Source organism: Gossypium hirsutum, chromosome A06, assembly GCF_007990345.1.
Source record: "Gossypium hirsutum isolate 1008001.06 chromosome A06, Gossypium_hirsutum_v2.1, whole genome shotgun sequence".
In the NCBI taxonomy this organism is placed as follows: domain Eukaryota; kingdom Viridiplantae; phylum Streptophyta; class Magnoliopsida; order Malvales; family Malvaceae; genus Gossypium; species Gossypium hirsutum.
Genome location: NC_053429.1, coordinates 54,982,894 through 55,000,523, shown reverse-complemented (window position 1 = coordinate 55,000,523; position 17,630 = coordinate 54,982,894). Strand labels below are relative to the sequence as shown.

The 17,630-nt window shown below is 32.9% G+C and overlaps 1 protein-coding gene across 4 annotated transcripts; it reads right to left on the bottom strand.

Annotated features, from left to right (window-relative positions):
• Positions 1–9,600: 9,600 nt before the first annotated feature.
• On the bottom strand, positions 9,601–16,017 carry LOC107961714 (histone-lysine N-methyltransferase ASHH1). Of its 4 annotated transcripts, none has more exons than XM_016897787.2 (10): positions 15,556–16,017; positions 15,403–15,467; positions 15,055–15,211; positions 13,725–13,811; positions 13,507–13,591; positions 13,330–13,423; positions 13,019–13,217; positions 12,464–12,498; positions 11,382–11,853; positions 9,601–10,101 (listed from the first exon to the last, which is right to left on the bottom strand). In XM_016897787.2, exons 1-10 carry the CDS (start codon positions 15,556–15,558, stop codon positions 9,820–9,822), a joined length of 1,479 nt encoding a protein of 492 aa, XP_016753276.1. In that variant the 5' UTR covers positions 15,559–16,017; the 3' UTR covers positions 9,601–9,819. The 4 variants fall into 4 exon arrangements, with proteins under 4 accessions (XP_016753276.1, XP_016753277.1, XP_040971094.1 ...); XM_016897788.2 differs by having other exon boundaries at positions 13,725–13,802; positions 15,556–15,814; XM_041115160.1 differs by lacking the exon at positions 9,601–10,101 and adding an exon at positions 10,108–10,469 and having other exon boundaries at positions 13,725–13,802; positions 15,556–15,814.
• Positions 16,018–17,630: the final 1,613 nt, after the last annotated feature.

The following is a 17,630-nucleotide window of genomic DNA, read 5'->3' as shown; positions in this document are numbered from 1 at the left end:
GCACTTGAGGATAGTTTTGCAAACTTTGAGAGATAAGCAGTTGTATGTCAAATTTAGTAAGACTGAATTTGGCTTCGAGAAGTTGGATTTTTGGGTCATATTGTTTTAGGTGATGGTATACGGGTTGATCTTAGTAAAATTTCAGCTATTGTTGATTGGAAACCGCCGAAAAATGTAACTGAGGTTAGAAGTTTCTTGGGTCTAGCTGGTTATTATCGACGGTTTGTAAATGGATTTTCTATAATTGTTACTCCTATGACCAGACTACTCCAAAAGAATGTTAAATTTGAATGGACGGAAGAATGTCAACAAAGCTTTAAGAAATTGAAAAAGTTACTGACTGAGGCACCAGTGTTAGTACAACCCAAGTCAAGTAAAGAATTTGTGGTGTATAGTGATGCTTCTCTAAATGGCTTGGGATGTGTACTTATGCAAGAAGGAAAAGTGGTGGCTTATGCTTTGAGGCAGTTGAAACCTCACGAATGGAATTATCCGACTCATGATTTGGAACTGGCTGCTATAGTGTTTGCTTTGAAGATTTGGCGACATTATTTGTATGGTGAAAAGTGCTGAGTATATACAGACCACAAAAGTCTCAAGTACTTGATGTCATAAAAAGACTTGAATTTGAGACAACGGAGATGGTTAGAAGTATTGAAAGATTACGAGCTTGTGATTGACTACCATCCGGGGAAAGAAAATGTGGTTGCCGATGCTTTGAGTAGAAATTCGTTGTTTGCTTTGAGAGCTATGAATACTCAGTTGACGGTGTCTGACGATGGTTCAATTCTAGAAGAGTTGAGAACAAGACTGATGTTTTTATAAGAGATTTGTAAAGCTCAGAAAAGTGACAAAGATTTTGCAAGCCAAGAGGAAGCAATGTGAGGCTGATACATGATTAGATTTCAGAATCGGTCCTAATGGTTGCTTGATGTTTAAAGATTGGATTTGTGTACCGAAAAATGATGAATTGATTCAAAAGATCTTGCATGAAGCACATAGTGGTTGTTTGTCAATTCACCCGGGCAATACAAAAATGTATAATGACTTGAATGAAGAAAATGTATTGGTGGAATGGAATGAAAAGAGATATATCCGATTTCGTATCGAAATGTTTAATTTGTCAACAAGTGAAAGTTGAACACCAAGTGCCTTTGGGACTACTTCAGCCTATCATGGTTCCCGAGTGGAAGTAGGATCGAATTACTATAGATTTTGTATCAGGGTTGCTGTTAACTCCGAGGAAAAAAGATGCCATCTGGGTAATAGTCAACAGATTGACTAAATCAGCTCATTTTATTCTGGTATGTATTGATTATTCTCTTAATAAATTGGATGAATTGTATATCAGTGAGATTGTTAGACTTCACGGAGTACCTTTGTCGATCATTTCGGATAGAGATCCGAGATTTACATCGCAGTTTTGGCAAAAGTTGCAAGAGGCATTAGGTACGAAGTTAAATTTTAACACTGCCTTCCATCCACAGACTGATGGACTATCAGAGAGAGTAATTTAGATTTTTGAAGACATGTTCAGATGTTGTGTATTAGAATTCCAAGGTAGTTGGGAAAGATACTTATCGTTGGTAGAATTTGCCTACAATAATAGTTATCAAACGAGTTTGAAGACGGCACCTTATGAAGCACTGTACGATCATAAGTGTTGGATGCCATTGTATTGGACTGAACTCAAAGAAAATCAGATTTACGGAGTTGATCTAATTAAAGAAACCGAAGAAAAAGTGAAAGTGATTCGAGATTGTTTGAAAGTTACTTCAGATAGACAGAAATCCTACGCGGATTTGAAACAAAAAGAAATCGAGTTTCAAGTCGGCGATAAGGTATTCTTAAAAGTGTTTCCATGGAAGAAAGTTCTTAGATTTGGTCGAAAAGGCAAGTTAAGTCCGTGTTTTATCGGACCGTATGAGATAATTGAAAGAGTTGGACCGGTAGCATATCGGTTAGTATTACCACCTGAATTAGAGAAGATTCATGATGTGTTCCACGTATCTATGTTATGCCAGTATCGTTCGGATCCTTCACATGTAATTTCACCGACGAAAATTGAGCTACAACCGGATATGACTTACAATGAAGAACTGATTAAGATTTTAGCTCAAGAGGTCAAGCAACTAAGAAATAAAAGTATCGCTCTCATGAAAGTATTGTGGCAAAAGCACGAGGTAGAAGAGGCTAAATGGGAGCCCAAGGAAACTATGAGGAATCAATACCCACACCTGTTTACTGGTAAGATTTTCGGGGACGAAAATCCCTAAAGGGGGGAAAGTTGTAATATCCCGAATTAGGGCCTAATCAGAATAGTGGTTTCGGGACCACAAATTCAAGATAGAAATAATTATTTTATTATCATTTTAAAGTCTATGGCATGATTTCATGATTGTGTGAAAATTTCGTTTAGAAATTTTATCGATACAGGGTCCAGTTTGATATTTAGGACTAAATTGCAAAAGTTGTAAAATGTGTGTTCTAGTTCAAAAAGGTACTAAGTACTTGTGAGTAATGGGTTTTTAATGTGGAGGTCCTTGGATAGTAATTAGACCATTATACTAGTTTGGAAAAAAATACCTAAAGGAAGATAATTTCACATTAGGAATACATAGATAGGGTTTTTCAAGCTTCCAAGCTCGATTGTAAATCCATTTTAGCCCCGTTTTTAATGTTCTTTACGTTTTTCGAGTCCCGGTAACTTGATTAAGCTTATTCTAGCAATAATTTAACCTAGGGTTTATATTTGGAAAAATACCTATAGGTGAAATGTGTTTATTTTGATGTTTTATGGTAGAATATGAAGCTTGAAATTGTGTTAAACAACTCTTGCGAAGCGATTTTACGTGAAAACGAGTAAAATGACATAATCGGTAAAAATACCTAATGTTTATAAGTACATGTTAGAGTGAGAATTTGATGTTGCCATAGAAGGGAAAAATGATCCGCATATCATAAACCATAAGAAAATAGGATGAATTTTAATTTTCGAGCCTTGGGGCAAAAGTGTAAATATGTAAAAGTTTAGGGGCAAAATGTAATTTTGCCAAAGTTTGAGTCAAGGACTGTTTTAATAAATGTGAGTATTAAATAAGCTAAATTTGTTATTTTAGATTAAGAGAAACAAGATTCGAGTCGTGATTGAGGGAAAAATAAAGTTTACGAGGAATAGGCTCGATTTCTAACATTTTGTACCGAGGTATGTTCAGGTGTAAATGTAGTAACATAATTGTCATTTTAAGTAATTTCATGTTATTTATATGATATGATGATTATTATCATGAAATATTATACTTTGTGGATTATTTTTTAGTAATATGCAAATTATGTGAGCTACTTGATAAATATGAAATGCTACCAAGTATCGGTTCCGACATTTTGTGGAAGACAGCAAAGATGTGTGATTGAGGAAAATCCCGTTTGAACCTTGGGAATAGATTAGGATACAAGTGACATGTCACTAGGATATTTGAGTTCCGAGCTCATTGAGTTGAGTCCGAGTTCGTGAGATGTAACTAGGCATCCGAACTCGTTGAGTTGAGTCTGAGTTCACTTATGGATGCGAATGCCCAAGCTCGTTGAGTTGAGTCTGAGTCCGCTTATGGGCGGGTCACATGGTAGCTTGGCTACATAATTTCCGCAGACTATTGAGTTTGTCTAGCTGCGGGTATGGCACTTATGTCCATGCAATCCGTGTATCCAAATTATATTCCAATGTGTTCAACGGGTGAATCTTAAGTGAATAAGGAGACTACTTAAGACGAAGGTGACATGTTGGTAAGTGTGGTGAATGAGAAATTTTGGACAGGTATGAGCTTAAACCCTCGGGTTGAGAACTTGATATGATGAAATCGTGGTAAGATAGTAAATGCAAATGTAACATGAATGTCTTGGTGATATTTATACAAATGATGTTTTATGTTGGATTGCATGATTATGTTAGTTGCTATTTACATGTGAACTTACTAAGCATTTATGCTTACTCCCTCCTTTCCATTCTTTGTAGTTTTGACAAGCCAGCTCAGAAATTTGGGAATGGTCAGAGACTCGCTCACACTATCCGTGGACCATTTTGGTATAGTGGCTTGTATATTTTGAGTATGGCATGTATAGCATTATAATCATTTTGTGTATATGATCTTATGATATGACTATTGGGTGGTAAGGAGATTTTTGGTAATGATTAGTCATTGGAATAATCAAGATCATATTTGGTGTTATGTATACTTAATGTGCTATCTAATCCATGGAAATTCATAAAAATGTGAAATTTGCTATAAAACAGTATCATACAACAGCAATGACGTGAGTTTGAAAAACCACTAAAAATAGTAAAGATGAAATTGGATGATGAATAAAATATAAAATTTAATCTTATTGAGTTTATTTTCATATGGAAGAAACAAAACAAGTAAATGAGTTGTATTTTATGATAAATTTGAGTTTTGGTGGAACAGGATCAGAGCGATTTCTGAATCTCCTATTCTGACTTTAGAAATTCACTAAAAATTGTACAAAAATAATTAGGAGTCATACTTTATATTTATAGATTCCTTATTGAGTATAATTTTAAGAGAAACAAACGGCATAGTCATCTAAATTCTGTATAGAGAGAAAAGTGATTTTTAGTGAACAGAGGTCAGAGAAGTCAAAAACTAAAATAGGGGAAATTTTAACTAATAAACTGTACTAATTGGCCCAATAAAAAAATTTTGGAAAAAAATTGGTAAATGGATATATGAGTCTAGTTTCAGGGAAATTTTACGGATTTTAATTTCGAGTTTCATAACTCGAGATATGATTTTTTTTAGCGACTGTGACGCAGATGGTCAGTTTATTACGAAATGTGAAATAAATTGTTTGAAATTGTTTAAGTGATAATTTAAGTCTATTAACACCTCGTGCTCGACTCCGGTGATGGTCTCAGGTAAGGAGGTGTTACAGCTAGTTTGTGTTTGAACTTATAGTTTGATAATGGTATATGATATGGGATGCTAATGTGAAATTGTGGTATGTTTTAGTTGGCCAAAAGAATTGGTCAATGTTAAGAAGTTTTGGTAAGTTTTGAGCATTTGATTGAATGATGTATTGATCATATGTTTAGGTATGATTTTAGTTTAAGTTTTGGTATGAATTGATTGATGAATTGAGATTTAAAATGATTGGTAATGTTATAGCATAAATTATGTATGGTTTGGTATAGATATTGGCTGAAATGGTTGTGCATATATGCTTGGTTTGGTGCTTGTAGGTTGACCCAAATTGGGGTGGCAAATTGGCTATTCAAATGGCCTATTTTTATCCACACAGGCAGAGACACATTCGTGTGTCTCAATCGTGTGCGACACACAGTCATGTTACACGGCTGTGCATCCCCTGGGGTACCCTACGAATTAAAGCCAGTATACCCTCTAGTTTTGACACGGCCTAGACACACGGGCGTGTCTACTTGCCGTGTGAAGCACACGAGCTGGCACACGGGAGTGCGGCTGGCCGTGTGGCCAAGTCAATAGCCTCCCTAATTTTCACACGACCTGGCACATAGGTGTGTCTTGTGGCCATGTGGACAAGTCAGTATGTATGCCCTATTTCACCACGGCTTAGACACACGGGAGTGTCTAATGCCGTGTGAGGCACACGGCCTGTTCGCACGGGCGTGTGACCTTTTAAAAGTTGAAAGTTTTCTAAGTTTCTAAAACTTTTATATGTTATCAAATTGGTCTCGAATGCATGAGTTAAGCTTTGTATGCTCGATTTAAGTTCTTATTGAATGTGAAGGAATGACATTTATTGTAATGATATGATTATTTGATAATGATTGTTCTGAATGTTATCATAAGTCCGATAATGCTTCTTAACCTATTCCGGCAATGGTTACGGGTTAGGGGTGTTACAAAAGCCAATGACCCAGCTCGTAACACAAAACTGCAAATCCAACTCGTAGGGACCCACGAAGCTTGTAGAAAGGGTTCACGTGTAATAGCCCATTTTTAATGAAATCAGAACAGTGGTTTGGGGATCACAAATTTGATGAGTAAATTATTATTTTATTATTATTTTAATGTTTATGGAATGTTAGTAAGGTAGTATAAAAATTTCGTTAAGAAATTTTGATGTTTGCATGCCTAATTTAGTGAAGAGAACTAAATCGTAAAAGATGCAAAAGTAAAGTTTTTTTAGTAAAAATGGACAAATGGCTATGAAACTTTAATGTGAGAGGACCTAGATGGTAATTAGACCATTTCTATAGTTAGTGGACATTCATAGCAAGGTTTTATTGAAATTTTAAATGTTTTTAAAGGACAAATTAAGTAATTAAGTTAAATGTTAAGTAAATTAAAGACAAAAGATATCATCTTATTTGTTCCAAAAACCTAAAAGAACCGATTTTTCTTTTTTAAGAGGAGGGAGCTTTTGGCTATGGAAAATTTATTCATGAAAGGTAGGTTTTCAAACCTGTTTTTAATGATTTCTATGTTTTTGAGGTCATTGTGGTTTAATCTAACTAGCCTGGGAATCAATTTGCAAAATTGTTAAAGATTTAAGGTTTTTCCATGAATGTGCTTGCATGATTTTTTATGTTTAATGGAAGATTATGAGTCCTTATTGATAAATAAAAAAGTTCTGTAAAGTGATTTTGGATGAAAATGGCATTTAGGGGCTTATTTGTAAAAGTAGTAAAATTTTAAGTTAAATTCATGAAATAGTGGCTTGTATGAGTTTATAAAGGTCCCTAGAAAAATTGGCTAGCTTGATAAAAGGATGAAAATGCTTAGATTTCAATTTATGAGCTTAAGGACTAAACTGTGAAAAGTTAAAATGTTAGGGGCAAAATAGTAATTTTATAAAAATATGAAATATGGGCTGAATTGAATAATAGAAGTATTAAATGGATTGAATTTTCCTATTTAGGTCAAGATAGACCTTGAACGGATTTAGATCGAGGAAAAGCTAAAGCCTCGGATTGCTTGACTTCGTTTTTACGCCCTGGTCGTCGAGGTAAGTTCGTATGAATAATTACAGTGTTAACGTTACTTTCTATTATATATTAATATGTTAATTGTCATATAATTGAATGATGAATATCCAACAATGCCCTTACGGTTATCGAATCCCATTTGAACCTTAGGAATTCATAGGATACAAATGACATGTCATTAAGGTTTTCATGTTTCGGGTGCTGGTCTTGAATGTCCTACCAATGGCTGAGGTCCTGCATTTGTTGCAAATACTCCATAGCTCGTGTGAGCAACATTGTGTAGCTTACATTCTGACCCATAGCTCGTGTGAGCAACGATGTAAAAGAAAGGTTACGGTTATATGTTTAGCACACTTCGTGTGAGCTTTCCCGAGTATCCAATGATATTCTAAATGGATTAATAGGCATGAAAAGGAAATGAACGATAAGTGTTCAAATGAACTAAATCATGTATTTATGAATTAGATTGAAATGGTAATCTTCAATGGAAGTATACTTATGTTCATGAAAATGATGAGTTCGAATGAACTATGGTCATGTATAATGGCTTACCTTAAGTTAATTCAAGTGAATTATGTTGAATACACTAACACGTATTGTTGATGGTGCTTAGGTTTGTGCCAAGCTAGTGGTTGGATTATGTTGTATTTAATCTTAATGCAATATATTGAAATGGTAAGTTATGTTCATGTTTTACGAACTTACTAAGCATTATTTGCTTATGTAGTTTTCTTGCTTATGTTTTATAGATAATCGGAAGCTTGATTGGTTTGGAAGCTCATCGGAGATCTATCACACCATCCAACGAATATTTTGGTAGTTTTTGATGTTTTGGCCAAGGTTATAGTGGCATGTATAGGTGGACTTGTGTTTGATGTTTAGTTGAATGCTTAAATGTTGATTATGGTATGTATAGGTTGGTTGTTTTGGTACCATTTTGGTTATGGTTGAATTGTGGCATTTTAGTGCTTGTGGTGCATGAATGGCGTGGCTCAAATGGTAAGTTTATGTTGAAATGGTATAGGTTAAGATATGGTATGTTTTGAGGCGGAATGAACTAGTTGTTTATGAATGAAATGTGGTCAAGTATATATATATCTATATATATATATATGTTTGGGTAAATTTGTATGTTTACATTTGAAGTGCCTTGTATGGCATATTGGTTAAATGATCTTGGACTATTGAATTGGTCATTTTATGTTGGTTTTGGTCATGTTTTGATGCCTTGGTCATGTGCTCAAAATGATTTTAGGTGGTTGCATGAATTGGTGTCAGAAATGGCTTGAATTTGGCCAATTTCATATCCACACGGCCTGAGACACGGGCGTGTGACTCAGTCGTGTGTCCCCTGTAGGTTTCAATGCATGCAAGTCAGGCAGTTACACGGCCTAGCACACAGCCTGGCACACGAGTGTGTATGGCTATTTATAAGTTACACGGCCTAGCACACAAGCGTGTGGCTTGGCCGTGTGACCTAACTCAGAGAGTTACACGGGTAAGGACACGAGCTAGGACACGGTCGTGTGTCGCTATTTTGATTGTTACATGGTCTAAATACGGGCGTGTGTCTCAGCCGTATGAGTCACACGGTCGTGTGACCCCCGTAGTCTAATTTTTCTAACTTTCTCTTAAATTTTTCAAATGTTTCCAATTTAGTCCCAAATTGTTTTTATAGTATTTTTAGGGCCTTGAGGGCTCGATTAAGGGACAATAGGTATGTGAATGAATGGTTTATATCATGTTTATGTCAATGTTTGAAATGTATGTATAATGTCAGTCCTAGGAACAAAAAAGACCACGCGCTCTGTAGACACGTGGCTAGCAAACTTGGAATTCACAAAGAATGTCAGTACTAGGGACAAAGAATGCTAGTATTAGAGGCAGCGAAGTCAAAACAAAATTGTGGACCCTACCATGAGCTATAATAGCATCTGTAACAACATGTATAAATATCTGAACACTCCTATCAATTACATGCGAAAAAATATTATTCAACAATATTGTAGTTTCCAAGTCAAGATTGAAACTTTGGACCCCTCAAATTCCATTCTTTTTATACTAATTCTAAGAAGAATCATAAATAAAATGTTTAGGTAATTTATAATAATTTTTTTTTATAAAAACAAAAAAACATCAAACAAAATGTTTCTATTATTCAACATTGAAACTTTAGGTATTTTATAATAAAATGTTTTTTTATTTATTTTAAGTTAAAAATTTAAAGAAAAAGATGACGTTTAGATTTTCTCGGTTTTTTAACTAATTAATTATTTTTATTTTTATTTTAACTAGTAATTAGTATTAAACAAATTATATTTAAATTTTTTAAAATAGTATACAACACTTTTGATGCGATAAATTGTGACATGTGATATTTAATAATTGATTCGCATGTCAAAAAATGCTATGTAGATTTTTGTTAACATATTTAACGAAACTGTATAATATGAGTACTTAAATTATAAACTTTTTAAATGTCGAAAATGAGATTTTTGATAGTTTACCAAAAATACCCTTAAAAGAAAATATCAAATCGCAACACCATATAGACAAAGTCCACAAAATCTAAACTCAGATTTTTTCTTTTTTAGAATTCATCTCAAAAGATAATATAAATAAAATCATATAGATTGATAATAAAAAATTATTACATCTAAATTACTACAAAATCAGATATTACAAAACACAAATTAAACATAAACTATTTAAAGCAAAATAACTTTGAACAGGACATAACAAGACACATAAGGAGATTTAAGCTAGAATAAATTTGCCTTTCTTTAATCAGTTAGTCTGTAATATTGGTTTCGTAGAAGTAAGAGCTTCGATCTTCAAAATTCCAACTTTACTTCATTATCATTATTGCCTCCGTGCCCTTCCGGTTCACAAGGCTTCACTTGTTCACATGCCTTTTGCGGAGTGCAGACAATATTTCTGAGAATTGAAGAATGAAAATCAAATTCTATCTTCAGTTTGGAACAGGACGCTTCGATCCACTTCTCAGCAACACTGGTCGATACACTGTCTTGGTTATCCCTCTCATGTTCTTCAATTGCAGGGCGTATTTCATTGTACAAAGAAGCTAGTTGGGAAGCTGCTTCATTCTTCATTTCCTGCACCGCAAGTCCACAACCCTAAGGTCAGCTGTTAAAAGTTTACTCCGTCTCAACATTCAAGCCATATATGTTTCAACTTTAAATCCATTCTTCAGTCACCCACCAAACGGAGAGGATATGATCTTGCAACAATTGTATCCATGCATCTTGATATCATGTTTTCAGCATTGTTTCTTAGATTGATGCTCTATGCCCTCCAAAACCCCAACATCAGGCGAAACAAGGGGGCTAAAGAATAGGGTTTCAGTTTCTAGTAGTGTGAGCAGAGCATCCAGCATTTCAATTACTATGTATATGATAATGTAATATTATAACCTTCCTTCTTAAGTGCTACTCTCAAAATATGCAAATATTTGAATCAAGGCCTGTCATTAGTCCATAACACAACTATGAGATTTAAAGTAAAAAGCACTACATATATACAATCATCAACCCATAAATGGCATCCATCGATTACAGATTGTTTTACAACCAATCTTCAGAAAGCAGGGCATCATGAAACTGATGTACATGAAACAAGTGCAACCACTATAAGCATCTATTACTATCATGACATTGCTCATATGTTAAAAAGTTAGTGCAGTACACACGTCAGTAGAATTACTCGACATAAGGGTTAAGAAATTTATAAATAAAATAGTTTGTGATATTTTTATATCCACAACCAAACATATCAAAATTAGACCTTTTTTTGTTCCCCAGATATCCTAAGTTTAATGTACTCTTCATTTCAGTTTGGAAACAGCCCTCGTTATAAAATCTGATGCTTGTTACTTTTTACCAATAACATCAAACATAATAAAAATAGCTAACGAATATTTATTTAAAAACTACCATCAGGAATAAAGTCTGTCTTTACTTAAATCCAACACAAAATCATTACAGTCATTACTTGTTCCCCAAAAAATACGAACCAGGTAGAAACAAAAATAATAGCAACTGAAACATTTGAGTTTAAACATCAAAATGCATATTTAGTATGAAAAAATTTCCCAATCCTAATATGGGAATTTTTAACACCTGAAGAAAAATTTAGAATGAAAATACCAGTCTAATCATGTATATGACTTTAACCAAGAACAGCACAATTCTTATGGCATTGCCATGGCATTGTGAATGATTGTTGCTACCAACTGTCCACAGTTAGCTCATATCTTCAAAAATGATCTTCTGTGTCCTAGCGGACACAGGAAAATAATCATTAACCTCAAGTTGAGATTACCTCATAGATGCAAAGTGTTGTCTAATCAAGCCAACAGGAAAATAGGCAATCATACCTCATATCTGAAGACTTCCTCTTGTGCTTCTTTTGATGCTAAGAGCTTAGCAAGATGTTTTAAATCAATTTGCTTCTTTGAAAGATGTTTCAACTTTCCATTTGAATAATGCTGCGACTTTTTCTTAAGCATTGGCCCTGATCTAATGTGATAATTCCGGCATGCACTGTTACTTCGGATGCGAGATATCATAGCATTCTTTTGTGAAAAAGCCTGCTGAGCATCTTGAGAATACAAGTTTATGTCTTTAGCTGATTCAATTTTCAGTGTATTCACATCTACCCCTTCCATGGGAACTGTATCAATAGTAGACTCCAACTGGTGCTTAGATTTCAGACTAACATCCATTGTTATGGACTGTTCACTTTTAGTATTAACATCATTCTCAGAATTCAAATTTACAGCTTTCAGGTGCTTTGTGGCAGGCTCATCTTCTGCAGAATCATACAACGGAATTTTTTCAACTGAATACCTGCCAAGCAAGCATACTTAGGTTAACATGATAATAAAATATATCCTATGGGAATGCATATTACACATCCTTAAGTAAAATGGTGTGAAAAAAGAATAGAAATAGGGCGGCACTAGCACCATCCGGGAAGTGATAAAATAGACATTGAGAAGATCACAAAGTATGGAAATAAAAGCTTTCACAGACAGGCCAGAGGTTTTTTTCTTTTTTTCTTTTTTGGTTAAAACAGGCCAGAGGTTTAAGTCTTTAAGATGGAGTACTTCTGTCAAAAAATTTAATCAGAAGTCCATACAGGCCAGAAGGGTTGAGAATTCCATCAATTCAACCAGCTGGACCGAGGTTCAATCTCAATAGAAAACAGCTATACTTTATGCATAACTGTTGACACAAGTATACATAGAATATTGTTATGCATAATCGTTTATACAATTTCTGGCATACAAATATGGCAGATTCCATTCCTTTAAAATGTAAAGTGAAAATGTTGAGAGATTAAAGTGCCTACAAATGCATTCTAAACATATAGATAAAACAGAAAAAAGACTGTTAACTAGATGAAAATTTCAAGATGAACAAAAATTAGATCATAAAAGAAAGGAATATTTATTACCGTTCATCATCATCTTCCCATAAATAGGTATCCTCCTGTTTAACAGATTTTGCAGAAAAATTATTAAATTACATGAATAAAAGAGAAGCAATACAATGATAGTTGCACAGACACACAACGAAAGGGGGGAGTGTTATAGCAAATAAAACCAAGAAGAAGAAACAGTATACTGAGGAAGTGATAACTGGAAGCCAACAAAACCATAAATATAGTATCAGACTAGCAGAAGATATATCCATGCGTAAGGAGATACGGGACACAGTGGCTATCAAATGACAAATACCATATGGCATGAGCTATATAAATGTAAAAGTTCTTTTTTGTATTCTCCATGTCCATTTTACATTCGAGGGTCATGGTTGCCCCTCTCAACAATGCCGTCTCAAAAGGTTCGAACCTGTATTCTCCGTTGGGAGTGCAATGCGCCTTACCACTGCACCTAACATCTTACTTTAAATGACAATTTTTTTGAACAGAACATACAAACTAAACCATAATTTCATGTCTTCATTAAATCTCAAATAAATTCAAATCTCAAGCAGCTTAAATGTTTACCAGAAAGCCACGAGACTTTGCTCCAAGAAATCCTGAACAGTTGAGTGCACCACAGAGGCAGCGAACTTTTGCACCACCATACCATTCAAAGTTATAATCATATGCAAGTTCAGTTCCAATTGGAATATCTTCTTTTGCAAATATTCCAACTCGTATTTCTCCCAAAACAGTCCACTTCCTAGTCTCACAGTTCGGTTGGCTACAAACTTAAACAACATAATTCAGCCAGTGTAAATTTGGCAAACAAACCACCAAAAGATATTAGACCTAAGGAGACTAAAAGCTGAGAACTTAAAGCAGAAGGGGCTCACCATGAGTGGTTGATGAATCTAGCAAGGTTTCCCTTTTTGGTGGCATCAATGGATTCAGAGCCATTCAGAGAAATAATAAATGCATCCTTAAGACCTGCATCAAGTGAAGATGAAGGTTACTAGTCTTTTCTTTTTTTGGCCAGAAAAAGTAACAATTCTATCAAAATTCTAGTTCACCTTGATTTTCATAAGCTTGAGATCTTCGCTTTGCTTCTTTCCAAGATATTACTTCTCCACAGTACTCAACAATAAATTGTCCAGCCTGCTCAATGTGAAAGCAGATCAGCATAAGCAAAGCAAGGATTGAAACAGAGAATGATTGAACAAAATAATTGATGCCAGATCCTGAGATTGATCCCAAAGATTAATGCCGAGTATTGGTTGCCAAATGTTACCTTTATATATTCAGCAGCAAGCAGACCCCAACCACGACCCTCTGTTTTAAACAACGTAACTCTAGCATATTGGCATTTCTGAAATTTCTTTCAGAAAGGAATATAAATATAGTGCATTAACCGAAATGTGTTAGTCTCATACCAGAAGAAACTGTTTGTCTCTTATAATCAGTATCTTCAAGCAAAGCAAATAAATAATGAAACAGGTCTTCAAAGAAAATAAATAATGAAACAGGTCTTCCCTAATATTTAATGGAAACTCAAATGTTTCTAGAACATTCTAGGAATAATTAGTTCTACACTCAACAGCATAAAAACTCTTGTTCTGTATTTACCCGTTAGTGAAGTTTCAAGACATAATTAGTCCATCATAAGCAAGCAAAAGAACTTAAATGTACCGCATTTCTATTCATTGATAGATATACCAAGCTAGGGTGAGCAATCGGCGAAGTTGGTGGGTTCAATAAGTTTGGTTGGATAAGTTGGTTAACTGATTTTTTTTTTTACAAAAGGTTTTTTCATCTTCCTTGTTCTTTTAAAGTTATTGGATTTATAATAAATTTGGATTGGATTGGGTTGGTTTTGTAAATTGGATCTGGTTTAACTTCATTATATATTATATATTTATGATATCATAAATATATTTAAAATAAATAATATATATTAAGTCGGTCAGTTTGGTTGTGAAATTCAACAATTGATAACCGACTGACTAAACCATTTTAACCAAAGCCTTAACCAACTTAATCAATAAACCAGCTTTGATGGGTCAGTTATGTTGATTATAACTGATTCCTGCTAGCCCCTAGACCAAGCTGAAGAGAAAGTTAGTATAAAATATAGGTTCTACTTCAAAAAAAAGTCTGACCCTTTTTCTATAAACAGCACATGGAACCTGGAAGCAATGAAATAGAATTGAAATGACTTGAAGGAAAGTTGAAATTTCAAGTAAAGATAATTAGAAAAATTGCAATTAGCTTCTTATGAAATGTCAAGCACAATTGAACCAAATAAACTAGATACAGTAAGTAATTAGTTCCCGTTAGAGTCAAATATTCAGCTCTACACAAATTATACCGAAAGCTAGTAACATTCAACAAAAGGAACATAAAGACCAGGAAGAAAAAAACAATTATCATGTGTAAAATGAACACACTTATATTACAGATTCACAGAGACATGTCAAAGCAATGGGATTAATCAACAGACCTACCATACATAAATCAACATAGGAAAACGCACATACAACAAGCACAAGCACAAGCACATAACCTCGTAGAACCATACCCCCAGTCCACCTTGAAGCACACTCATGCCAAACAGTCTTTACCTGATTCTTGCAGTAAACACCGCAAGGACAATAACCGGGTGTACATTCTGTGCTTGTTAGTACATTCAAGCACCTCTCTCCACATGTACTATCAGGATCACTAAAGTCAAATTTGCACTCGCATATAGCAATATCTTCCTCTTTTTGCTTTTTATGTCTGCAAAAGAATGCAATTTTGGATAGCAATTAGGTTATCCTTGCGTAAATTAAAGCAAAGCAGTACCCAAAAAAAAGGCTCCAGAATGCATAAAATTGCTGCATTCCAAATAATTGAAACTGAAAACACCAAAGCAGCTACGAGCAACATGAGGTTAGTTTAAAAAGATTATGATCAAAAAAATATCTTACTTTCGATATGAGAATTCGTTTTGAAAAATGTGTTCATATTGAGGAAGGTCTTCATTCTCAGGATCCTTTAACAAAACAATATAATGCTGTAATAAAAATTCTATAAAACCAGCACCTCTAGGAAAATAATCATAACCATAATCATAATAATACCATTGGAGAGCTTCGTTACCCGGACTCGGCAATTTGGGGTGCAGTACCTGTGTCAACACGGATTCCGACACGGGATACGGGTCAGATCCGGCAAAAACCAGCGGACGGCGGTGGGTGAGAACTGAGATAAGAAGAGAAGAAAACTGATTAGCGGACTATTTGAACAAAAAATTAGGGAGTGGATAAACTAGTCAGTCGGTCGCCCAATTTTAGTGCGTTCACATTTTGGTCACTTAAAAAGAAATCTTTACAATTTAGTCACTCAATGTTTAGACCAATTTTATTTTAATCACCCAAACATAAAGCTGGCAAAACAAGCCTAAGACCAAAAGTCCGCCCATGTCGATCCAAGCCCATAACAATCTGAACCTGAGAAAGTTGAGCTTGTAATAGATCTAAGCTCGAGAAAAGCCTGAACCTAAGATAAATTCAACCTAAAGCTTAAAAAAATTTAAATTTTATAACTGAACAGCCATAATATGCATTAATTAATATACATTTATGATATTTTTAAAATAAAATTAAATAAATAATAATTTTTATTTTATAAAAATGTATTCATAACTATTGCATATTTATATAAAATTTTGATTAATGGGAAAATTAATTAATAATAAATTTTATGTTAAATTATGAAGTGAAACAAATTTTTAAAAACAATAATTTAATATAAAATATTTTAATACTATAATTATATATTTATAATAAATATATAAAAGTAATAATTATTAAAATCTATAAAATTTAATTTTAATGATAATATAAAAATATAATGACAGAATATATTAAATAATAATACAATAACTTGTGTTATACTTATCACAAATGACTAAACATGAATTACTATATGACATTAATAATATTACTGATAAATTTAATTTTAAACCATATGTATTTTAATAAAAATTATCTACAATAACATAAATTAGAAAATTTAGAAGTTGTTTAATAATTAAAAGAAAAAATAAAATATCCAAACAGAATATATTAATAAAACTATTTTGAAATTCATAAAGTTTTATAAAGTCATACTAATATGTAAATACGATTCTTAATATAATTACATAAAATTAAGTTATCTTTAAGTCCAACTCCCAAGTTTCAAATACGGGCAACATCCAAAATTTCAACCTATAATCACAATGAAAAAATTCAAAGTTTTGTAAATGATTTTTTTTTTAATTTGTATCAAGATTAAAAAAATTTCAAAAAGTAAAATATCTAATTGCAGTTGATTCTACATGCTACATCATATTTTCAATTTTATTTTGTTTCCTTAATTTCTAGATTACTTTTATTTTGGTCATACAAAAAATTTCTTTTTTTTAAGTACTAGTCAGGGTAAAAAAATATTAATGATTAAAGTGAAAAAGCTATAGAAATTAAAATAATATATTAAAAATGTTAAATTGTACTTGTTTGCCCTCTTGTCAAAGTTTTATTTTTTCAATATTAAAATTTTAAATTTCAAAATATCTAAATCAATTAAATAGCTTGTTGAAAATTTTTATCTCTTAATATTGTCAGCCGATTTGTTATTATAATATTAAAATTAATTAAATTAGTTAATTTAGTCTCCTTCTAAAATCTATAATTTTATTTTATGTTTCTAAATTAAAATCAAGTCAAATAACTCAATTTTAATAATTATCTACCAAAACTCAATTTTTTATTGTATGATCTTAAATCTTTTATGTTAAGTTAAAACTAAAGAAAAAACCTTGCAAATTAATTAACTTTATCTTCCATGCCGAACAAAATCAAAAGTTTTTCATTACTTTTTTACCCAAACGAAAAGCAAGCAATTTATCTAATTAATTCTAAAAAAAAAATATTTCCTTTTAGTTTAACATAGAAGATTTGAGATTATATAATCAAAAAAATTTTAAGTTTCATAGACATTTATTAAAGGATAGTTTGGGAACATAAAATAAAATTCTAAAATTTAGAAGGAGATTAAATTATTGAATTTTGTTAATTTCAATTTTATAGTAACATTCGGTTGACATTATAAAAGGAAAAATAATTCAATAATTTATTTAATTGATTTTAATGTTTTGAAATTTAAAATTGAA